Below are 22,385 nucleotides of genomic sequence, written 5' to 3'. Positions count from 1 at the left end.
AAGAAAGCAGCCTAATAAAGTGCACACTGACTGTACTTGGTCATTTTTTTGAGCGAGATGCTAACGGTCAAATCAGATTCAATGATATATGCTAAGCTATGCTAAAAGTGCTACCGCCAGATCCAGAGATCGGCTGAATGGATTCGAAAACGGTAAAACTCAACTGTTTAACTCTAGGTGTTTTACAATACATAGACACGTAGAACAGGAGATGGAGATATTAACAGTTTATTTGAGTGACCAGAGTGTTGAGTGGTTCAGGTGAGCAGTAAGAGAGATGAATGGCAGGAGAACGTAGTCTTTCGTAGGAGAACCAGGAGGACGGAACACTGGAGCCAGGGAGACAAGGACAAGAAGACACACTGGAGACGAGGAAGCAGGTAAGTAGCACGGGAGAGTCCTTGAGGTAAGCAAACAGTTTAGTGTTGTGCAAACGAGACCGGACAGTGACTGTGTGAGAGCGTGGGGCTTAAGTGCAGGCAGTGATGAGGTGATGATGAGCTTCAGGTGTGCGTGATCAGTATTCGGGAGAGGCTGCGGCCGATCTCCTGGATCTTCCTCTCCATCTGCCCGTTCGACTGGGTATCCCGACGAGAGGCTGACGGTCACACCTAGGAGCTGATGGAAACCCTTCCAGACTCCGGAGTAACGGAAAACGTGGTTAAACATGAGCTCTGGCAGTCGTGGCCTAATGGTTAGAGAGTCAGACTTGTAACCAGAAGGTTGTGGGTTCGAATCTCAGGTCCGGCAAGAATTGTCGGTGGGGGGAGTGAATAACCAGCGCTCTCCTCCACCCTGAATACCACGACTGAGGTATGACCCTTGAGCAAGGCACTGAACCCCCAACTGCTCCCTGGGCGCCGCAGCAATATGGCTGCCCACTGCTCCGGGTGTGTGTTCACGGTGTGTGTGTTCACTACTGTGTGTGTGCACTTGGATGGGTTAAAAGCAGAGCACAAGTTCCAAGTATGGGTCACCATACTTGGCCACACGTCACTTTACTTCCACTTCCATGGCGGTGGGCAACCCTCTCAAGGGGATCAGACGGCAGGACTTTGAGAATCGATCGACCACTACCAGGATGCATGTATGGTTCTCGGAGGCGGGAAGATCCGTGATCATGTCCACTCCTAGGTGTGACCAGAGTCGATTAGGAACGGGCAGAGGATGGAGTTTGCCGGACGGAAGATGGCGGGGGCTCTTGGACATTGCATATTCCTTGCATACCTGCACGTACCTTCTGACGTCGGATGCCATGCGTGGCCACCAGAAGCGCTGTTTTAGCAGTGAGAGGAAGGGGTGTTGAGCACCCTCCAACCAATGCCTCCACTCCTCAAGGGCAAGCTTGATGGCGAGAAGTTCGTAAAAATGTTGTAATTAAGCCTCTGCCGGGCTAAGCTTGCGGGAGAAGAAGGTGCATGGATGGAGTCCACTGGGGTTCCCCTGCTGCTGAGAAAGGACCGCTCCTACTCTGGTGGTTGAAGTGTCCACCTCCACGACAAAGGGGAGTTCTGGGTTGGGGTGGACGAGGAGAGGAGCGGCGGTGAAGGCAGTCTTCAGGGCTACGAAGGCTTTTGTGGCTGCTGGGGACCAGGACAGAGACTTGGGCTGCACTGCATGAAAAAAGGTGTATCCGGACCAGGATACTCCTGTATACACTGCTGAAATTCGGAAGAATCCAGGAGTATACTGGCCGGATAGGTCAAATTCCATGGATCCGTATATGTCCGTATTCATCCGAAATGGTACCAAATCGGATGTATGTTGTGGCCGTATACTCCCATGCTACAGCCATTTGTTGCCATGGCAAATAATCCCATCAAGTTTTTCCCAGGAGACATTTTCACACCTCTAAACAGCTTTGCCTTCCATCCCCTATTGGTCCTTCATCTCAAACTGGATTGGTTGTTTTTTTTAAAACCACTCCCAAAACCCAGACTGCTATTGGAGGACAGGGCGCATTGAAAACCCAGTCAAGTGACTTTATTGGTTACTTCTAAGGCTAAGGGTGGGCTAGGTTTTGTAGCATAGGGACTTGATTGGTTATAGGCCAGCTATGCAGATTTTGCTCATTAATATATAATATATAAAAAATAATCCCCTCTCCCTCCCAAAAGACAAATACACACAAAACAATTTGAGAAAGTCTGAAATATTTATTAAAAAGGTATAAAAAAAAAAAACATTCTTAACAGCATTATAAATGAACATTAAAACAATGGTGAAACAAAAACAAGTGAACTAAATGTATTTAAAAGGGATGAAAATGTAAAGGAACAAATGTAAAAATATAAACAGTCCAAAGAACATAAATATACGTTAAAATGAATTGGTAAAGAAACAAAAAGGGAAAAAAATGAACAAAATGCATTTAAAAGACAGAGATGTAAAGGAATAAAATACACAGTGAACATAAAAAGGAAAAGAATAAATATACAAATTAAACAATATAAAATGAGAACAATAAATTTATATGACAAAAAAGTGTATATAAAATATATTAAAATACATATAAATATTCCAAGTAAACAATATAACCAAATAAAAAGTATACAATATAAAACGAGACAAAGAAATCTATAAATTAAAAAGTGTATATAAAATATATGTAAATACTCTATATATGGGAACCAATAAAAGTATAAGTATATAAACATAGGAATAAAGAAAATATAAAATGGAACAATTGAATATTAAAATTATAATTATAAAATAATTGTGACCAACTCTAACACAATGTTGTTTGAGTTTTGAAAATTTTTTCAAACTGGCATAATGGGCTGGTGATGTGATGCGTAGCGTGGGTCAGTCTAGTCTGGTTTGTAGTAGCTAGCCTAAGCACACTGGCCTTCCATCAACAACAGCAGCATCTTCATCAGACATCTTGTCTATAGTTGCGGTCTTCCACAGGTTCTGTGTTGGTTTGTGCAACCCTGGACCTGGTCTCCAGCAACTGCAAAACATGACAGTGAATTAACCACTAAAACTCAGAGAGGAGTATAGTAACATTCTGGAGGGAAAAAGCTTAACCGGTTTCTTAACTTACCCGTCTCTTTCTCTGACGGTTCTGTGTGATGTTCTTCATAGTGTTTCTTTTCTGGGCCTTTTCAGACTGAGCCAAAGAATACTTCCTCAGCAAAGTCTCACAAAATAAAATACATCTTGCGACCTGCCAAATAATACATTAATAATATATAGTTAATGCCAATAAAAGTAAGTAAAACAATTCAATTAAAATGTATTTGTATAGCGCTTTTCACAATACATATTCAGGGTTTTTCCTGGGTCAAAAATGGTCTTCGGTGGTGGCTGACAGACATGGTCATCCATACACACACATACGCACGGTAAAAAAAAAATACCCTACCCACTTGATCTGCAAGCGCAATACTGACAATAAATTTGAAATAAATTCAAAAAAAGTTTGTAACTTTTGCTTATCTTATTTTGATACCTTGATGTTTGTTTTTGTTCCTCATTTTTACACTATTTACTGATAATTGTTTTGGTATATAATCATATCAATATTAAAAAAATAGTATTAAAAAAATGAACAAATAGCCTAATTTTCTGCCATATACAATCAGCTAGCTAACAACAAATTTGTTCTGGGTTCACCTCACTCCAGTCTAAACTAAATTATTTTAGGCTATTTATTTTACTACACATTGTCCACATAAATAAGCTGAAAGACTGTTGATAATTAAAAATAATTCTTACTATCCACTCTTGCTAAAGTGGGTAAGCACACTTGTGTTCTCAATTCAGGTGTTGTTCTGAGTAAATTATTAAACTAATTCGTTAGTTCAGTGTTGGACAGATCAGTTCTAACCAGTCGTTAAAATGATTCGGTTCAAAGGAGTCATTAGGTGGCGAATCGGACATTAGCAGACGTGTGTGTGAATCCCGTCTTTTGAACATCGCGAAAGATTTGTCAACACACAGAAAACACTTCATAACCGGATAGGATTTGTTTCCTGTTTATTTAAAGTATGCTTTATGTCAGCTGGTCAGAGAATCAGTCAATGTTTTTTGAGCGCATTTCACACCCAGCGGTAATTAAAGGAAAACAACGTCTGATAGCGCCACGTGCAACATGGATTCGGTCTTCCGACCTTTTGATTTTGATTAACGTAAAATGTGAAACATTAGAAAGCTAAGAATGCTTATTTTGAAGACAGAGAGCGTGCGAGCGGGGTAGGAGCTCACTGGTCGTTCTCTCTGTCACTCAGTTAACGCAAGCGCAGCAGTCATCTACTACATCAATCATAAATCACAATAACTCAACAAATAAGGCTTTGGCGGGACAAAAATTTGTTTTGGCGGCCGGCAAAAAATTTTCAATGTAGGAAAAACCCTGATATTGTTTCAAAGCAACTTCACAGAAAACGCATGCGTCTACATTACAGAAAAAAACAGAGAATATTAAAATAATGACAACATTTTTAAGATTACCTTTTACACATTCAGGGTCAACATCTGTAAAAGTTCTTCAGGATCATGGATCCAAAACTTCTGGATCATGAGGGGGGAAGAAACATGCACACACACAAATGAATATTAATTTGTTTGATAAAACATTAATATTAATTATCAACTTACGGACATGGACTTGCAAAACATACTCACCAGGCCCATACAAAAACTTTACAGTAGATCCAAAATCCTGGTTTGCCTATAATTCTTCAGAGTCCAAGTATGGTGGTTTCCTGTCCTCTCTGTTGAACAAGTGTACATGACAGTGTTCTCAGATTACTCATTCCAAAACTCTGTTACATTTTATGACAAGCTTGATCTTAAAACTAGCTGACAGTAGGGATGGGCATTATGACCATATAATTATACATACATGAGAAATTTTATTTTACAATAACGATATCACAATATATATATTTTGATGGATATTTTATTAAAATGCTACAGAATAATACTGCTTTAAAAGTCTTCACTGTATGATATTCAATTAATTAATATCACTTGATTCTAAAAGAAGCAGAAGGTCTTCTCTATTCTTTTGTTTTATTAAAATTATGACAAAGCTGCAGCCCCTTTAATAAGAACTGATGCACAGAATGACACGCATCCGGGTTTCCCCACGTTAACCTGAATTGTTTAACTTACTTAAGACATAACTGACTGTTTAAATCAAGTGAATACCTCACATGACAAGGTTTCTGAGATAATTGTGTGCATTTTACAGAAAGATAATTGATTTCGGGATCGCCTGCTGTCTGAGAGAGGCTTATTTTAACACATGCATGTCCCGCTCATTATTCTACATTCATGCATGTTTCCTTGTCAAAATGTCAAAAAGTTTTAGTACAGTCAGTGCTGCGTTATATACGCTATATTCCCATTCCGCAATATAAAACGGTAATGTTAATGTTTACAGCAAAATCACTAACAATAGTCAGTATCATCAGATCGCCATAACACCCAGCCCTATCTTAACAATATTACAACAAAACACAGAAACAGAATATGTAAGTTAATCACGATTAGCATATGACTTTAATGCACTAACGTTATATCTTGATAAGCAGTAGAAAAAATATAAAGGGATTTACGTTACCTTCTGCCGTCTGCTGTCCGCCATTGGAAACTTAGTCTGTTTGTATTCATGTTTTTTCGTTCTCAGTCGACATCCCACAATCAAAATTCGTCCAAAATAAGATTTTTACAGGTTTAAAATGATCCATGCAATGCCATTAATGGACAGAAGAAGCCGTCCTGTTGAAGATTGGAAGCCGCGATCGCGCGTCGCGTCCCCGCGAGCCACGAGCAACTCCAACGACGGGTGTCTAATTCAAACTGAAGGCGCGCACTGTCATTGGTCAGATTTCTGGATGACGTTCAGATTGACCAATCACGCTCAAAAGAACACGGAAAGACAGCAAGTAGCCTTGCAAATATAGAAAAAAACTTGTTTAAAACAACAGTTAGAAAATGTGTATATTTATTTTTATTTGCTGTTATATTTAATTAATTGGTCAAATGGTGTTTTGTGGTGTGGGCAGAGGCCTGGAAGTTTCAACCTGTGCAGATTTGCAGTGCAGATTTGTACTCTTTAAAAACAATTATTGTTTGATATTTAGTTTGCTATATATTTTGTTATATTTGTATCCAGAATTGAATGTAAAACCAGTTTGAATGTAAAAATACACCTTCACTGTAAAACAGAAAATTAAAGTAAAATATCTTAATTTAAATAAGGAAAAATCTGTAAACTAATAGTGTTTTCTCTAAAACGTTTAATGTAAATTTCTGTGAAGTTTTTTAACTTTATTTGACTTAAGATATTTGACTTATTTTACGGTTTTTGTTTTGCAGCTGTAGCTGCTGTTTTTTTTAGGTTTTTATTCTTACAGTGTAAATATAAAACTAATAAGATTTACTTTAAAATGACAAAGAATAATGTTAAATTGTTAGTATGGACATAAACATAAACCTTTAATATAATGAGCTAAATATTGTGTTACAGTTGTTAATTTACAGATATTGTTTGTAATTTTGCATGAATTTGTTATTTATGAAAACAGAAAAATAATACAGTGATGTTCCTGTATAAAAAAATGAGAATTGCTGTAATTTGTCATTAATGATATAATCCTTAAAATAACAGTCAAGTTGTTTATTTAGATATTGTTTGTAATTTTACATTGTTTTAAACATAATTCAAAATTACAAGAAAATACTGTAAAAAACTGACGTTTTTTTCTGTAAAATTAGGATTATTTTTATTGGTTGCCTTATTTTTATTGGTAACCTTATTGGTTGCTCCTACATCTATTGTGAGTGGTGGATTTCAAACCTCAAAACGCCCCTCTTTTGCAGCGTGTTAAAGTTAAGAATCTTGGAGTGACACTTTTTGTTAATAGTTGCAGAGCTGAAAGATCTGCTTGTGTTTCTGTGTTTCTTGAGCAAGTGAATCCCTGCTCTTTTTTATTCCATATTTTTATTTTGAGCATATCAGTTTTTGGTGTTTTTAAAACAAACTTTTTCATTTTCCACATTTCATCTCCTTTTTATTTAATTCTATTATTGCCTACAATTTGTAAAACTTTGCAAAAATTGTTTGGGGATAGTCTAAAATGTTTGGTTAATTATCCTTTGTTAATTCCATTACATTTCTTTGTTTATTTCATTACATATTCAGATTTTTTTGTGAACGTATATGTTCAGACAGGGTTTTTATTTTGTACTGTTTTTATAAAAAATATTTGATTTAGAGACTCTTTTCATGCAGTGGTTTTAAGGCCCTGACACACCATTATGATGGTTTGGCCCAGACCCAGGCAACGTGAACCAACCCCACAGTCGGCTTTAGTCATTGCTAGTTCAGTTTAGTGTTTCAGGGCCTTAAGAATTATTTTTTCTGTGTAAAAAGCTTGTTTGCTGTAGCCTACAGTAGACCAGAGTTAATTCTCAATCCTGAAGTGCTCCCCTGCCCCCCTCCTTCTGAGAACAGCCAGCACAAGTGTCAGTCATTAACATATGAAAGGTCTTCTTCACACCTAACAGTCTTCAGTCCTAGCACACCCAGCAGTGTTTCAGCTGTATATGTCCGTGAAATTTCACGGATTCCTGTATACGTCCGCATACGTGAGGTTTCCGGGTTTTTCTGGAAATATACTGTTCCGTGTTACTCTGATCCGCTTTTTCCCACATACATCCAGTAAACATCAAATTACACAGGAGTATACCATGCCCGGATAGTGCCGGATTTCAGTGTTTTCATGCAGTGCTGGTTATGGAGAAGATGAGTGAGAGGACTGGCGATGGAGCTGTAATTTTGGATGAATCGTAGATAGAAGTTGGCGAAACCTAGGAACTTTTGGAGTTGCTTGAGGTTTGTGGGAGTGGGCCAGGAACGGACGGCTTCCACCTTCCTCTCGTCCATCCGGATGCCACTGTGATCGATGATGTATCCCAGAAACTGCACAGAGGACTGATGGAACGAGCACTTTTCGGTTTTCAGGAAGAGATGGAAACTGCTCAGGCGTTGGAGGACCTCCGCAACGTGACGGCAATGGTCGCCAAGGCTCCGGGAGTAGATCGAGATGTCATCGATATAGACCAGGACGGACTTGTGGAGGAACTACCGGAGCACCTCATGGATGAAATCCTGGAATACGGAGGGGGTGTTGGCCAATCCATATGGCACAATGAGATACTAGTAGTGGCCAGTAGGTGTCACAAAGGCGGTCTTCCATTTTCCCCCTCACGTATCAAGATGAGGTTGTACGCGCTGCGGAGGTCCAACTTCATGAACACAGTGGCACCACGGAGATGTTCCAGCGCAGCAGGGATGAGAGGAAGTGGATAGCGGAACTTGACGGTAATGTTATTGAGTACTCCATAGTCAATGCAGGGCCGCAAGCCTCCGTCCTTCTTAGCCACGAAGAAAAAGCTGGAAGCAGCAGGGGAAGTAGACGGACGGATGTAACCTTGGTCTAGCGTCTCCTTGATGTATTCCTTCATGGCCTTCTCCTCCAGACGTGACAGTGGGTAAATCTTCCCACGGGGCACTGGCTCACCTGGCAGCAGATCAATAGGCGTGTGTGGGGCAGAAGACGTTGCTGAAGGGGGTGTAACAGGCTGGGATGTCCACTGAGCGTTTTTCTACCGGACTCTGGATCAACGTGGAGCAGATGGACAGGTTTGCAGGACGTGGTGAGGCTGGGACAGGAAGTGCAGAGAAACAGTCCGGGAAGCAGCCGTCGCCCCACTTCAGGATCTCTCCTGTCCTCCAGGAAATGACGGGATTGTGCTGCTCCAACCACAGGCGCCCTAGGATGATGTCAGCGGTAGATTCCTCCAAAACCAGCAGATGTTGTTGTTCCTCATGGAGAAGACCCACTCTGAGCTGTAGAGGACCCACGAATGTACGCACTTGTCGATGGCTGAGAGGTCTCCCGGTTATTGAGTGAATTTGGTAGACAGACGGAGTGGTTGTCGTCCTGAGCTTGAGCTGGCGGCAGAAGGAGCCCGAGATAAAGTTGCCGGCTGACCCAGAGTCGAGGAGAGCGACAACTGTAAGAGACACACCGGCAGCAGTAAGGATTACAGAGGTTGTGAGTTGTTTCATCTTTCTAAGAGACTGGATAATTGCACTCACCAATGGACGAGGAGGGCGGACTGGGCATTCAGTGATGTAATGCCCCGGTGTTCCACAGTAGAGACATAGATTCTGGGTCAGCCGTCTCTGCCGCTCAGCCATGGACAGTCGGGAGTTCTCTAGCTGCATGGGTTCGTGGGCGGGTTCTGGAGGGCTGACAGACTCTGGACAGCGGAGGGATGGAATGCATTGCGGCTGGCCCTGGTGTTCTTCCACACATGACTGCATTCGAGTGGCGAAGCGTATGGAGAGTTGGATGAAACGTTCAAGCCCGATGGTATCCTCGTATGCAGTGAGATGCAACCGCACCCGAGGATCCAAACCTTGACGGTAAGTGGTCAGTAGAGATTGTTCGTTCCACCCACTGGAAGCGGCGAGAGTGCGAAACTCATTAACAGACTTCGTACCTTGTTTTAAGTGATAAAGTTGCTCACCAACTGCTGAATCCCACAAGGGTTTTCCGAAAACGTCCTTAAAGGGGCAGATGAAACTGGAGAGAGAGTGGGTAAGCGGATTATTCTGAGACCATAGTGATTCCGCCCACCGAAGGGCTTTGTCAGACAGTTGGGAGATGATAAATGCCACTTTGGATCGTTCTGTGGGGTACAGGTGCAGTTGCATCTCCAGGACCAGCGAGCATTGGAGAAGAAATCCGTTGCAATCCTCCGCCGAACCAGAGAAGGGCGCCGGTTTGGCCATGGGACTGATGTTCCAGGAGGCGAAGGAGAAGCGGTGTCTGTGTTGGAAGTGCTCGCTGGTGATGGTGTGGGAGGAGTGCTGGTGAATGTTCAACGGAGCGCGTCGACCAACTCCTGAAATGGATCCGGGGCACTCATGCTGGCACTCTGTTGTGTTGGTCCGGTCTTCTGTTACAATACATAGACAATGAGAACAGGAGATGGAGATATTAAAAGTTTATTTGAGTGACCAGAGTGCAGAGTGGTTCAGGTGAGCAGTCAGAGAGATGAATGGCAGGATAATGTAGATACCTGGATGATAATACTCAATGTCTTTCGTAGGAGAACCAGGAGGACGGAACACTGGAGCCAGGAAGACGATGGAGACAGGAGACGCACTGGAGACGAGGAAACAGGTAGGGATGGCTGACGCGAAACTGTTTTGGCGCTTTGCCGAGATCCCGAAGCGCAGATGTTTCGAAACACTGCTCCGAACTGTGATTCGAAACACCCATGTCACGTGACTATGGCTAAATGAAGCTTTGAAGTGTTTCATCAGGTAGCGCCTGCCGGAACTGCGTTGATTAAAGGGGGCGGGAACAAACCACACAGTCACACATCTGTATAAACCTAATTCCCCACAAAGTTTAAAAGTGAAGTAAATCCATCTTCACCTCGTGGGTTTTTGTGAGAGGAGAGAGATTTTGTGATAGCAGTGATTTTGTGATATAAGTGAGATTTATAGTGCGCTTTGGTTAGATAAGCTATATTTAGGCTAGATTTAAATTATAATTCTATATCTCTCACTTATGCTGTGCTATCTGTCACTATCTAACATTTGAATGTGTCACTATATCTATCCTATCTGTCACTGTCTATACCTATCAGTCAATATATCTATAGATTCATAGGTGATATATAGATAGATATATTAATAGAATAGATAAAAATGGAGGCTCCACATATGAGATGCCGTACTTTTTTTTTTTTATTGCTGAACAAATAATCATTTACAAACAGCATGGCAATAACAGAACATTTTTGTATTACAAAATACAGATCAGGTGCTTGAAAGTACAGTAGAAAAATATATCAGGCAAATCATAATAAAAGAAACAAAAAACATTAAAGGCGCTAGGGTTTTGTTTGAAGATCATATTCTTCTGTAATGGAAAAAAGACTGATTGCATTTTCATAACTTTGAGGGCTTTTGTGTAAGAGTTAAACTCATTATACAAATTAATAAAATCTTTAAGAACTTGCATTTGTGTAGGCTATATAACATTTTCCCAGCATGAGGATGTTGTTAATCAGGAAGTTATCTTTGTTATTGTCCATTACAAGAGATGCCGTACATCTGTGGTGTGGGTTAATTTCCATTTGGAAACACCAAATAAAGTGAGATGTGTGTATTGTGATAGGCAGCTAGCCTTCATGCACCATTTGAGGAGCACTCATCCTGGCATTTTGGAGGGTGCAGAGGACAACAAGTGTCCCATGTGAGAGGATTTTTCAAAGGCTGGAGAAATTATATGTAAAAAAAGAAGTCAGCTAACTCCTTCAACAGCAGAGCAAATCATATTTTTGAATAAAAATGTTATGCAACAAATGTGACACATTCTAGCTTTATTTATTTTATTAATGCTCATTTTTCACGACCACAAGACATTAAAAACTTTTTTTTTTTTTTTACATGGATCATTGTCAAGGTATTTCAGATCAATACATACAAGTGACCACTAGATGTCGCCGTAGAGACGGGTGTCGGATTGATTCGAAGCTTCGAAACAATATGGGACATTTGCTTCAACTGTTTCTGTGCTTCACGAAGCCTCGGTCTGCCCATCACTAGAAGCAGGTAAGTAGTGATGTTACGTCTGACACCGACGCTCCGAAGCTCCGAAGCTTGCTTCAAACTCGAACGGTCCTCGCAATGAACCACTGCTTCGGAGCTTGTATCATTACGTCATTAGTCACGTGAAAATGACGTCTGAAGCAAACACACTGGTTCACTCCTGTAGTGAACCACCTGACTGCTTTGACAGCCCAATCCAGTGTTGACAGGTTTGAAACCTGGCGGACTGAATTTCTTATAAAAGTGAAGCCAAACCATGGCAACACCGTGGGTTGTAGTAGTCGGGGTTATTGTTGAGGAGAGTGGATTGAGTTTATTTCAGTGTCACCCTCTGCCACATTTTTTATTTTTTATTTTTTTATTATTAATTAGAGAAAATATGAACATTGTTACATAAAAACATGCAGCAAATACAGAAACTTCAAAAACCCTCTGCTACATTACACAAGTACAAAGCTAAACAAGATAAAGCTTTCACACATGCTACTGCCCTGCTAAAAAAAAATATAGAAACCATTACAGGAATTCTATTGGATTTAATGGTTTTCATGGGAATTTTATTGGTTGTAATGGTAATTATAGTGGTCTCTGTGGGTCTCTACTGATATGTGTTGGGTTCTATTGGTGGGGGCATTAAATCCTAATGGAATATGTCCCAAACACACTACAAAAAATAATTCTGTAGTGGTTTAAATACTAAAAGCCAATGGTTCCTATTGGTATTTTAATAGAAACCATTAGAATTTCTGTGATGGTTTCCAACTTTTTTAAAGCTGGTCTGATCTTCTGTCCTTGTCTAAAGAAATAATTACACACACACATCATGCTTAATGTTTTATTATCAAGGTGAACACATTAAATTCATCAGTATCTGTAAAATGCTCCTACATAAATGAGTTTCACAGTACTAACACTGTTTCAGCTTTGATCGCCTCGGTAAACACGTAATAAACGGGGCGTTAACATATAACTTGCATTTTATGGTTGTCAGCTTTGTTGCATTACATTTACTTCACCAGGAGATGGTGCTACAATTTCTATCTGAATGAAGCTTCGAGTAATGAACCATTTTCGACACAATTGTATCAGAAAGCAATAATGCTTCGAAACGCTTCATTTGGCCATCACTACAGGTAAGTAGCACGGGAGAGTCCTTGAGGGAAGCAAACAGGTTAGTGTTGTGCAAACGAGACCGGACAGTGACTGTGTGAGAGCTGGGGCTTAAGTGCAGGCAGTGATGAGGTGATGATGAGCTGCAGGTGTGTGTGATCAGTTTTTGGGAGAAGCTTTGCGTGGTGCTTGGGAGTGGGTGGAGCCTGGCGTGCTTGTGACAGGGGAGTTAGAAAATGAGCCTATTTTCAAAAAAGGTGGCATGTTCCTTTAATAAGGTGTTAAAGAGAACTCAATTCAATACTCTTGCTCTGCCTGAGAACCCAGAATAATTTTATTTACGTTAGTTAGGCTACTAGTTTTTGCTGAGATACCAAAATTGGTGTTGAGAATTATGACATTTCACTGGTATCAAAAAATTATAAATTGTAACAACCTTATTTCAAGCTAAAATAAATATATTTAGAAAAATATATAATTTGTGTGAAATAAAATTAGTTAAACGATTATGATATACAAGGTATTCATGTGACTTTGAGTCAAGGTATTTCCATGACCATACATGTTGTCAATTTAAGCATAATCTGTGTAAACTTGTACATGTAAACACTGTTGAAGTATGAATGTGATTCATTTGAATGTAGCAGAAGAACAGTGTTCAAGTTACCACAAGTGTATGCTTTTAATTTTTTTGTTATAGAAATCAAACACTAGGTTAGAATTTATATAAATATTTTATATACATTTTTATAAAATTGATATTTTGCTCTTTGATGACTTTTCTCCTCTTTCTCAAAGGCTCAGCTGAAGAAAGCAGTAAAGCTGCCCTTCATGAGATTAGCCTCAGACTAAAAGACAAATTAAAACAGGACCACAAGCGGATATTGGTTGGTAATTCACAGACAGGTCATCTGAAAAATCTGGATGATGTCTACACTGATTTATATGTGGTGGAGAATGAGACTGGAGGAAGATTGAATGAACATGAGGTGAGGCAGTTCGAATTTAATCTAAAACAATTTGATGCAAAAAAGAAACTGATCCAGTGCAATAACATTTTCAAAGTCCACAAGGATCAACAAAACAAAAAGGTGCTGACGATGGGGATCGCAGGCGTGGGAAAAACAGTCTCCATCAATAAATTCATCCTTGACTGGGCTGAAGGAAAAGAAAATCAGGATATAGTCTTCATTTTACCTCTGCCGTTTCGTGAGCTAAATTTGATCACAGAGAACTGCAGTCTCATGGGACTGATTAACAAATACTTCTTTAGTAGTCCTGAAGAGTTGCCCTCTCTTCCTGAAGGGGATGGAAAAGTCATGTTCATCTTTGATGGGCTGGATGAATGTCGCTTCCCTTTGAAATTTAAAGAGGGTGACAGAATTACAGATGTTCACAAAATAACATCAGTGAGTAAGATAGTTACAAGCCTGATCAAGAGACACCTTCTTCCCTCTGCTTTCATCTGGATCACATCCAGACCAGCAGCAGCCAGTTTGATACCCCGTGACTACATTGATCAAGTGACAGAGGTACGAGGATTCAACGATGAGCAGAAAGAGCAATACTTCAACAAAAACTGCAGACCTGAGGTTGCTATAAATCTCATCAGTCACATCAAGAAATCCAGGAGTCTCTATATCATGTGCCATATCCCTGTCTTCTGCTGGATCTCTCTCATTGTTCTTCAACCTCAACTGGCTCGAGAGAGCAATGACAAAAATCCCACAACTCTCACAGGGATGTACATAAACTTCTTTCTTACTCAGCAGCAACAAATGAAAACAAAATACAGTCCTGAACCTAAAGCCAATGCAAGGTCTTTTGATGAGATTATTCTGAAGCTTGGGAAACTGGCCTTTCAACAGCTGGAGAAAGGACATCTGCTTTTCTACAAGGAAGATCTTGAGGAATGTGGACTAGATGTCAGTGAAGTGTCTGTGTACTCTGGGTTATGCACTCAGATCTTTCAGGAAGAAAAGGCTGTTTCAACGAGAAGTGTGTTCAGCTTTGTACATCTCAGCGTCCAGGAATTCCTTGCTGCTCTTTATGTGTTTTTGATGGATAAAGATGAGAAAGCTGACCTATTTCTTCAATCCCGGAGAGAAAAACTGACATGGAAACTGTCCAAAAAGCCACTCTTTCAGCTTCACAAGGCTGTGATAAACAAGGCTTTACAAAGCAAGAATGGACACCTGGATCTTTTCCTCCGGTTCCTTCTGGGTCTCTCGCTGGAGTCCAATCAGAGTGACCTGAAGGAACTACTGCCAGAACTGAAACTGAAAACAGAGAATGTTAAAGACACTGTTGACTATATCAAACAGAAAATAGAGAAGGAGGAGTCGGTAGAGAGGACCATCAATCTCTTCCACTGTCTGAGTGAACTGAAAGATGACTTTGTGGAGGAAATCCAGAAGAACCTGAGCTCAGGAAGTCTTTCAGCACAGAATATCTCCTCTGCTCAGTGGTCTGGTCTGGTGTTTGTGCTCCTCATGTCAGAAGAGGCTCAAGAGATGTTTGAACTGCAGAAATACAGAAGATCTGATGAAGCACTGATGAGACTGCTGCCAGTGATCAAAAACACCAGAAGAGCACTGTAAGAGTCTCCTTTACATCCATTTATATTAGTGCTGTCAAAATTACTGCAATAACACATGCGTTTAATTCTTTTAGTTCAACACACTAAAAATATTTAATTCGACGCAGCATCGTTTTTTTTTCTGTTATCATTTGGCTAGTGGTACATTATATGATTACGCTCTTATGGGGGTTTCACACAGGATGCGGAATGCGCTACACTGGTCAGAGCAAAGTAGGTGGAGTTTTCAAACCTTTTTACGGGAGTTTTATACGTTATATAGTTCTTTATTCTATATCTAGTTATTTGATTGTTGTTCCAGCTTAAGCAAGCGATAGCACTAGCCCTGCTAGTAAGAAGAAGAAGAAAGAGAGCAGCAAGGAAGAAGAGGCTGTGGGTGCATGAAACCCTCAAGTCCAGGGAACAGTTTTGGGAATTCAGGCTCAATGTTTCCCACACATAGACTAATTCGTGGCTGCCACATATTGCGCCTCGTTATTCTTCTTTTTTTTTTTAAATGTTACGCTATTTAAAACACACATATTCGTTCAGCTGCATTTCCTTTCCTGCTCTCTCTCTCTCTCTCTCTCTCTCTCTCTCTCTCTCTCTCTCTCTCTCTCTCTCTCTCTCTCTCTCTCTCTCTCTCTCACTCACGCACATCTCTTGCTCTCAAATGGCCAAACCTGCTTTTGATATGAAAGAGTCTAAGCTTTTAAAAATTTTAAAGTTTTAATACGAAATTCAAACAATAAATAGAGTTTTGGCGCTAATGTGGCAGTTAAAGCCAGAGGCGTTGAAAAACAGAGTTGCGACATGCTCTCATCTCCCGGCGGTGCGCGCGGTCATGTGGTTCACGGAGCTTTCAATAGTTCCTCACAAACTCGCGCTGTCAATGCATTTGAATGGATAGACAACAGTTACACTATACAGGTATTTGCAGCAATGTCTGGTAAACAGTACAGCATGGTGTGCATTGATTATTACGTCAACCATTTACAGTATCATTTTATTATGGAGAGTGATGCACTGCATGAAAAAAGGTGTATCCGGACCAGGATACTCCTGTATACACTGCTGAAATTCGGAAGAATCCAGGAGTATACTGGCCGGATAGGTCAAATTCCATGGATCCGTATATGTCCGTATACATCCGAAATGGTACCAAATCGGATGTATGTTGTGGCCGTATACTCCCATGCTACAGCCATTTGTTGCCATGGCAAATAATCCCATCAAGTTTTTCCCAGGAGACATTTTCACACCTCTAAACAGCTTTGCCTTCCACCCCCTATTGGTCCTTCATCTCAAACTGGATTGGTTGTTTTTTTTAAAACCACTCCCAAAACCCAGACTGCTATTGGAGGACAGGACGCATTGAAAACCCAGTCAAGTGACTTTATTGGTTACTTCTAAGGCTAAGGGTGGGCTAGGTTTTGTAGCATAGGGACTTGATTGGTTATAGGCCAGCTATGCAGATTTTGCTCATTAATATATAATATATATATATAAAAAATAATCCCCTCTCCCTCCCAAAAGAAAAATACACACAAAACAATTTGAGAAAGTCTGAAATATTTATTAAAAAGGTATATATATAAAAAAAAAAAAAACATTCTTAACAGCATTACAAACGAACATTAAAACAATGGTGAAACAAAAACAAGTGAACTAAATGTATTTAAAAGGGATGAAAATGTAAAGGAACAAATGTAAAAATATAAACAGTCCAAAGAACATAAATATACGTTAAAATGAATTGGTAAAGAAACAAAAAGGGGAAAAAAAATGAACAAAATGCATTTAAAAGACAGAGATGTAAAGGAATAAAATACACAGTGAACATAAAAAGGAAAAGAATAAATATACAAATTAAACAATATAAAATGAGAACAATAAATTTATAAGACAAAAAAAGTGTATATAAAATATATTAAAATACATATAAATATTCCAAGTAAACAATATAACCAAATAAAAAGAACAAAGAGCATTATAAACATACATTAAAATGAATGGGGGAAAAGATAAGTGAACAAAATGTTTCTAAAGGAAGGCGACGTAAGAGGAACAACAATACAAAACATGGAGATCAAAAGCAACATGGACATCTAAAAAGGAACAAACATACAAAGTATACAATATAAAACGAGACAAAGAAATCTATAAATTAAAAAGTGTATATAAAATATATGTAAATGTTCTATATATGGGAACCAATAAAAGTATAAGTATATAAACATAGGAATAAAGAAAATACTAAATGGAACAATTGAATATTAAAATTATAATTATAAAATAATTGTGACCAACTCTAACACAATGTTGTTTGAGTTTTGAAAATTTTTTCAAACTGCTGTGATGGGCTGGTGATGTGATGCGTAGCGTGGGTCAGTCTAGTCTGGTTTGTAGTAGCTAGCCTAACCAAGCCTTCCATCAACAACAGCAGCATCATCTTCATCTTCATCAGGTCTATAGTTGCGGTCTTCCACAGGTTCTGTGTTGGTTTGTGCAACCCTGGACCTGGTCTCCAGCAACTGCAAAACATGACAGTAAATTAACCACTAAAACTCAGAGAGGAGTATAGTAACATTCTGGAGGGAAAAAGCTTAACCGGTTTCTTAACTTACCCATCTCTTTCTCTGACGGTTCTGTGTGATGTTCTTCATAGTGTTTCTTTTCTGGGCCTTTTCAGACTGAGCCAAAGAATACTTCCTCAGCAAAGTCTCACAAAATAAAATACATCTTGCAACCTGCCAAATAAATCATGAATAATATATAGTTAATGCCAATAAAAGTAAGTAAAACAATTCAATTAAAATGTATTTGTATAGCGCTTTTCACAATACATATTCAGGGTTTTTCCTGGGTCAAAAATGGTCTTCGGTGGTGGCTGACAGACATGGTCATCCACACACACACACACACACACACACGGTAAAAAAAAAATACCCTACCCACTTGATCTGCAAGCGCAATACTGACAATAAATTTGAAATAAATTCAAAGAAAGTTTGTAACTTTTGCTTATCTTATTTTGATACCTTGATGTTTGTTTTTGTTCCTCATTTTTACACTATTTACTGATAATTGTTTGTTTTGGTAATCATATCAATATTAAAAAATAGTATTAAAAAAATGAACTAATAGCCTAATTTTCTGCCATATACAATCAGCTAGCTAACAACAAATATGTTCTGGGTTCACCTCACTCCAGTCTAAACTAAATGATTGTAGGCTATTTATTTTACTACACATTGTCCACATAAATAAGCTGAAAGACTGTTGATAATTAAAAATAATTCTTACTATCCACTCTTGCTAAATTGGGTAAGCACACCTGTATTCTCATTTCAGGTGTTGTTCTGAGTAAATGATTAAACTAATTTGTGAGTTCAGTGTTGGACAGATCAGTTGTTCTAACCAGTCGTTAAAATGATTCAGTTCAAAGGAGTCATTAGGTGGCGAATCGGACATTAGCAGACGCGTTGTGTGTGAATCCCGTCTTTAGAACATCGCGAAAGATTTGTCAACACACAGAAAACACTTCATAACCGGATCGGATTTGTTTCCTGTTTATTTAAAGTATGCTTTGTGTCAGCTGGTCAGAGAATCAGTCAAAGTTTTTTGAGCGCATTTCACACCCAGCGGTAATTAAAGGAAAACATCGTCTGATAGCGCCACGTGCAACATGGATTCGGTCTTCCGACCTTTTGATTTTGATTAACGTAAAATGTGAAACATTAGAAAGCTAAGAATGCTTATTTTGAAGACAGAGAGCGTGCGAGCGGGGTAGGAGCTCACTGGTCGTTCTCTCTGTCACTCAGTTAACTCAAGTGCAGCACTCATCTGTTCTACATCACTCATAAATCACAATAACTCATCAAATAAGGCTTTGGCGGGACAAAAATTTGTTTTGGCGGCCGGCAAAAAATTCTCAATGTAGGAAAAACCCTGATATTGTTTCAAAGCAACTTCACAGAAAATGCATGCGTCTACATTACAGAAAAAAACAGAGAACATTAAAATAATGACAACATATTTAAGATTACCTTTTACACATTCAGGGTCAACATCTGTAAAAGTTCTTCAGGATCATGGATCCAAAACTTCTGGATCATGAGGGGGGAAGAAACATGCACACACACAAATGAATATTAATTTGTTTGATAAAACATTAATATTAATTATCAACTTACGGACATGGACTTGCAAAACATACTCACCAGGCCCATACAAAAACTTTACAGTAGATCCAAAATCCTGGTTTGCCTATAATTCTTCAGAGTCCAAGTATGGTGTTTTCCTGTCCTCTCTGTTGAACAAGTGTACATGACAGTGTTTTCGGATTACTCATTCCAAAGCTCTGTTACATTTTATGACAAGCTTGATCTTAAAACTAGCTGACAGTAGGGATGGGCATTATGACCATATAATTATACATACATGAGAAATTTTATTTTACAATAACGATATCACAAAATATTTATTTTGATGGATATTTTATTAAAATGCTACAGAATAATACTGCTTTAAAAGTCTTCACTGTATGATATTCAATTAATTAATATCACTTAATTCTTAAAGAAGCAGAAGGTCTTCTCTATTCTTTTGTTTTATTAAAATGATGACAAAGCTGCAGCCCCTTTAAGAACGGATGCACAGAATGACACGCATCCGGGTTTCCCCACGTTAACTTGAACTGTTTGACTTTACTTAAGACATAACTGACTGTTTAAATCAAGTGAATACCTCACATAATAATTGATTTCGGGATCGCATGCTGTCTGAGAGAGGCTTATTTTAACACATGCATGTCCTGTTCATTATTCTACATTCATGCATGTTTCCTTGTCAAAATGTCAAAAAGTTTTAGTACAGTCAGTGCTGCGTTATATACGCTATATTCCCATTCCGCAATATAAAAAGGTAATGTTAGAGTTTACAGCAAAATCACTAACAATAGTCAGTATCATCAGATCGCCATAACACCCAGTCCTATCTTAACAATATTACAACACAACAAAACACAGAAACAGAATATGTAAGTTAATCACGATTAGCATATGACTTTAATGCACTAAAGTTATATCTTGATGAGCAGTAGAAACAATATAAAGGGATTTACGTTACCTTCTGCCGTCTGCTGTCCGCCATTGGAAACTTAGTCTGTTCGTATTCATGTTTTTTCGTTCTCAGTCGACATCCCACAATCAAAATTCGTCCAAAATAAGATTTTAACAGGTTTAAATGGTCCATGCAATGCCATTAATAGACCGACGTGAAGATTAGAAGCCGCGATCGCGTCCCGTCCCCGCGAGCCACGAGCAGCAACTCCAACGACAACGGGTGTATAATTCAAACTGAAGGCGCGCACTGTCATTGGCCAGATTTCTGGATGACGTTCAGATTGACCAATCACGCTCAAAAGAACACGGAAAGAGAGCATAGCCTTGCAAATAAAGAAAAAAATTGTTTTAAACCACAGTTAGAAAATGTGTATATTTAGTTTTATTTGCTGTTATATTTAATTAATTGGTCAAATGGTGTTTTGTGGTGTGGGCAGAGGCCTGGAAGTTTCAAACTGGAGAGCAGTGCAGATTTGTACTCTTTAAAAACAATTATTGTTTGATATTTAGTTTGCTATATAGTTTGTTATATTTGTATCCAGAATTGAATGTAAAACCAGTTTGAATGTAAAAATACACCTTCACTGTAAAACAGAAAATTAAAGTAAAATATCTTAATTTAAATAAGGAAAAATCTGTAAACTAATAGTGTTTTCTCTAAAACATTTAATGTAAATTTCTGTGAAGTTTTTTAACTTTATTTGACTTAAGATATTTGACTTTAATTTTACGGTTTTTGTTTTGCAGCTGTAGCTGCTGTTTTTTTAGGTTTTTATTTTTACAGTGTAAATATAAAACTAATAAGATTTACTTTAAAATGACAAAGAATAATGTTAAATTGTTAGTATGGACATAAACATAAACCTTTAATATAATAAGCTAAATATTGTATTACAGTTGTTAATTTACAGATATTGTTTGTAATTTTGCATGAATTTGTTATTTATGAAAACAGAAAAATAATACAGTGATGTTCCTGTATAAAAAAATGAGAATTACTGTAATTTGTCATTAATGATATAATCCTTAAAATAACAGTCAAGTTGTTTATTTAGATATTGTTTGTAATTTTACATCGTTTTAAACATAATTCAAAATTACAAGAAAATACTGTAAAAGTTTTTTTCTGTAAAATTAGGATTATTTTTATTGGTTGCCTTATTTTTATTGGTAACCTTATTGGTTGCACCTACATCTATTGTGAGTGGTGGATTTCAAACCTCAAAACGCCCCTCTTTTGCAGCGTGTTAAAGTTAAGAATCTTGGAGTGACACTTTTTGTGAACAGTTGCAGAGCTGAAAGATCTGCTTGTGTTGCTGTGTTTCTTGAGCAAGTGAATCCCTGCTCTTTTTATTCCATATTTTTATTTTGAGCATATCAGTTTTTGGTGTTTTTAAAACAAACTTTTTCATTTTCCACATTTCATCTCCTTTTTATTTAATTCTATTATTGCCTACAATTTGTAAAACTTTGCAAAAATTGTTTGGGGATAGTCTAAAATGTTTGGTTAATTATCCTTTGTTAATTCCATTACATTTCTTTGTTTATTTCATTACCTATTCAGATTTTTTTGTGAACGTATATGTTCAGACAGGGTTTTTATTTTGTACTGCTACCATATAAAAAATATTTGATTAAGAGACTCTTTTCATGCAGTGGTTTTAAGGCCCTGACACACCATTCTGATGGTTTGGCTCAGACCCAGACAATGTGAACCAACCCCACAGTCGGCTTTAGTCATTGCTAGTTCAGTTTAGTGTTTCAGGGCCTTAAGAATTCTTTTTTCTGTGCAAAAAGCTTGTTTGCTGTGTCCTACAGTAGACCAGAGATAATTCTCAATCCTGAAGTCCTCCCCTGCCCCCCCTCTCTCTGAGAACAGCCAGCACTAGTGTCAGTCATTAACATATGAAAGGTCTTCTTC

General features: G+C 38.5%; 1 protein-coding gene across 1 annotated transcript in view; it reads left to right on the top strand.

Annotated features, from left to right (window-relative positions):
* Window positions 1-22,385, top strand: part of LOC307122484 (NACHT, LRR and PYD domains-containing protein 3-like) — a gene marked incomplete at both ends in the record, with an annotated part of 71,837 nt that overhangs the window by 9,066 nt on the left and 40,386 nt on the right. The window contains one exon of the mRNA XM_079846463.1: window positions 13,559-15,356. Within this exon, the coding sequence (XP_079702589.1) occupies window positions 13,559-15,356 (1,798 nt within the window). The remainder of the gene's footprint in view (window positions 1-13,558; window positions 15,357-22,385) is intronic.

The sequence above is a fragment of the Gobio gobio genome (assembly GCF_949357685.1).
Source record: "Gobio gobio genome assembly, contig: scaffold_108, whole genome shotgun sequence".
NCBI classification, from domain to species: domain Eukaryota; kingdom Metazoa; phylum Chordata; class Actinopteri; order Cypriniformes; family Gobionidae; genus Gobio; species Gobio gobio.
Note: the sequence above shows the minus strand (reverse complement) of the source record. Positions and strands in the feature narration are given on the sequence as shown.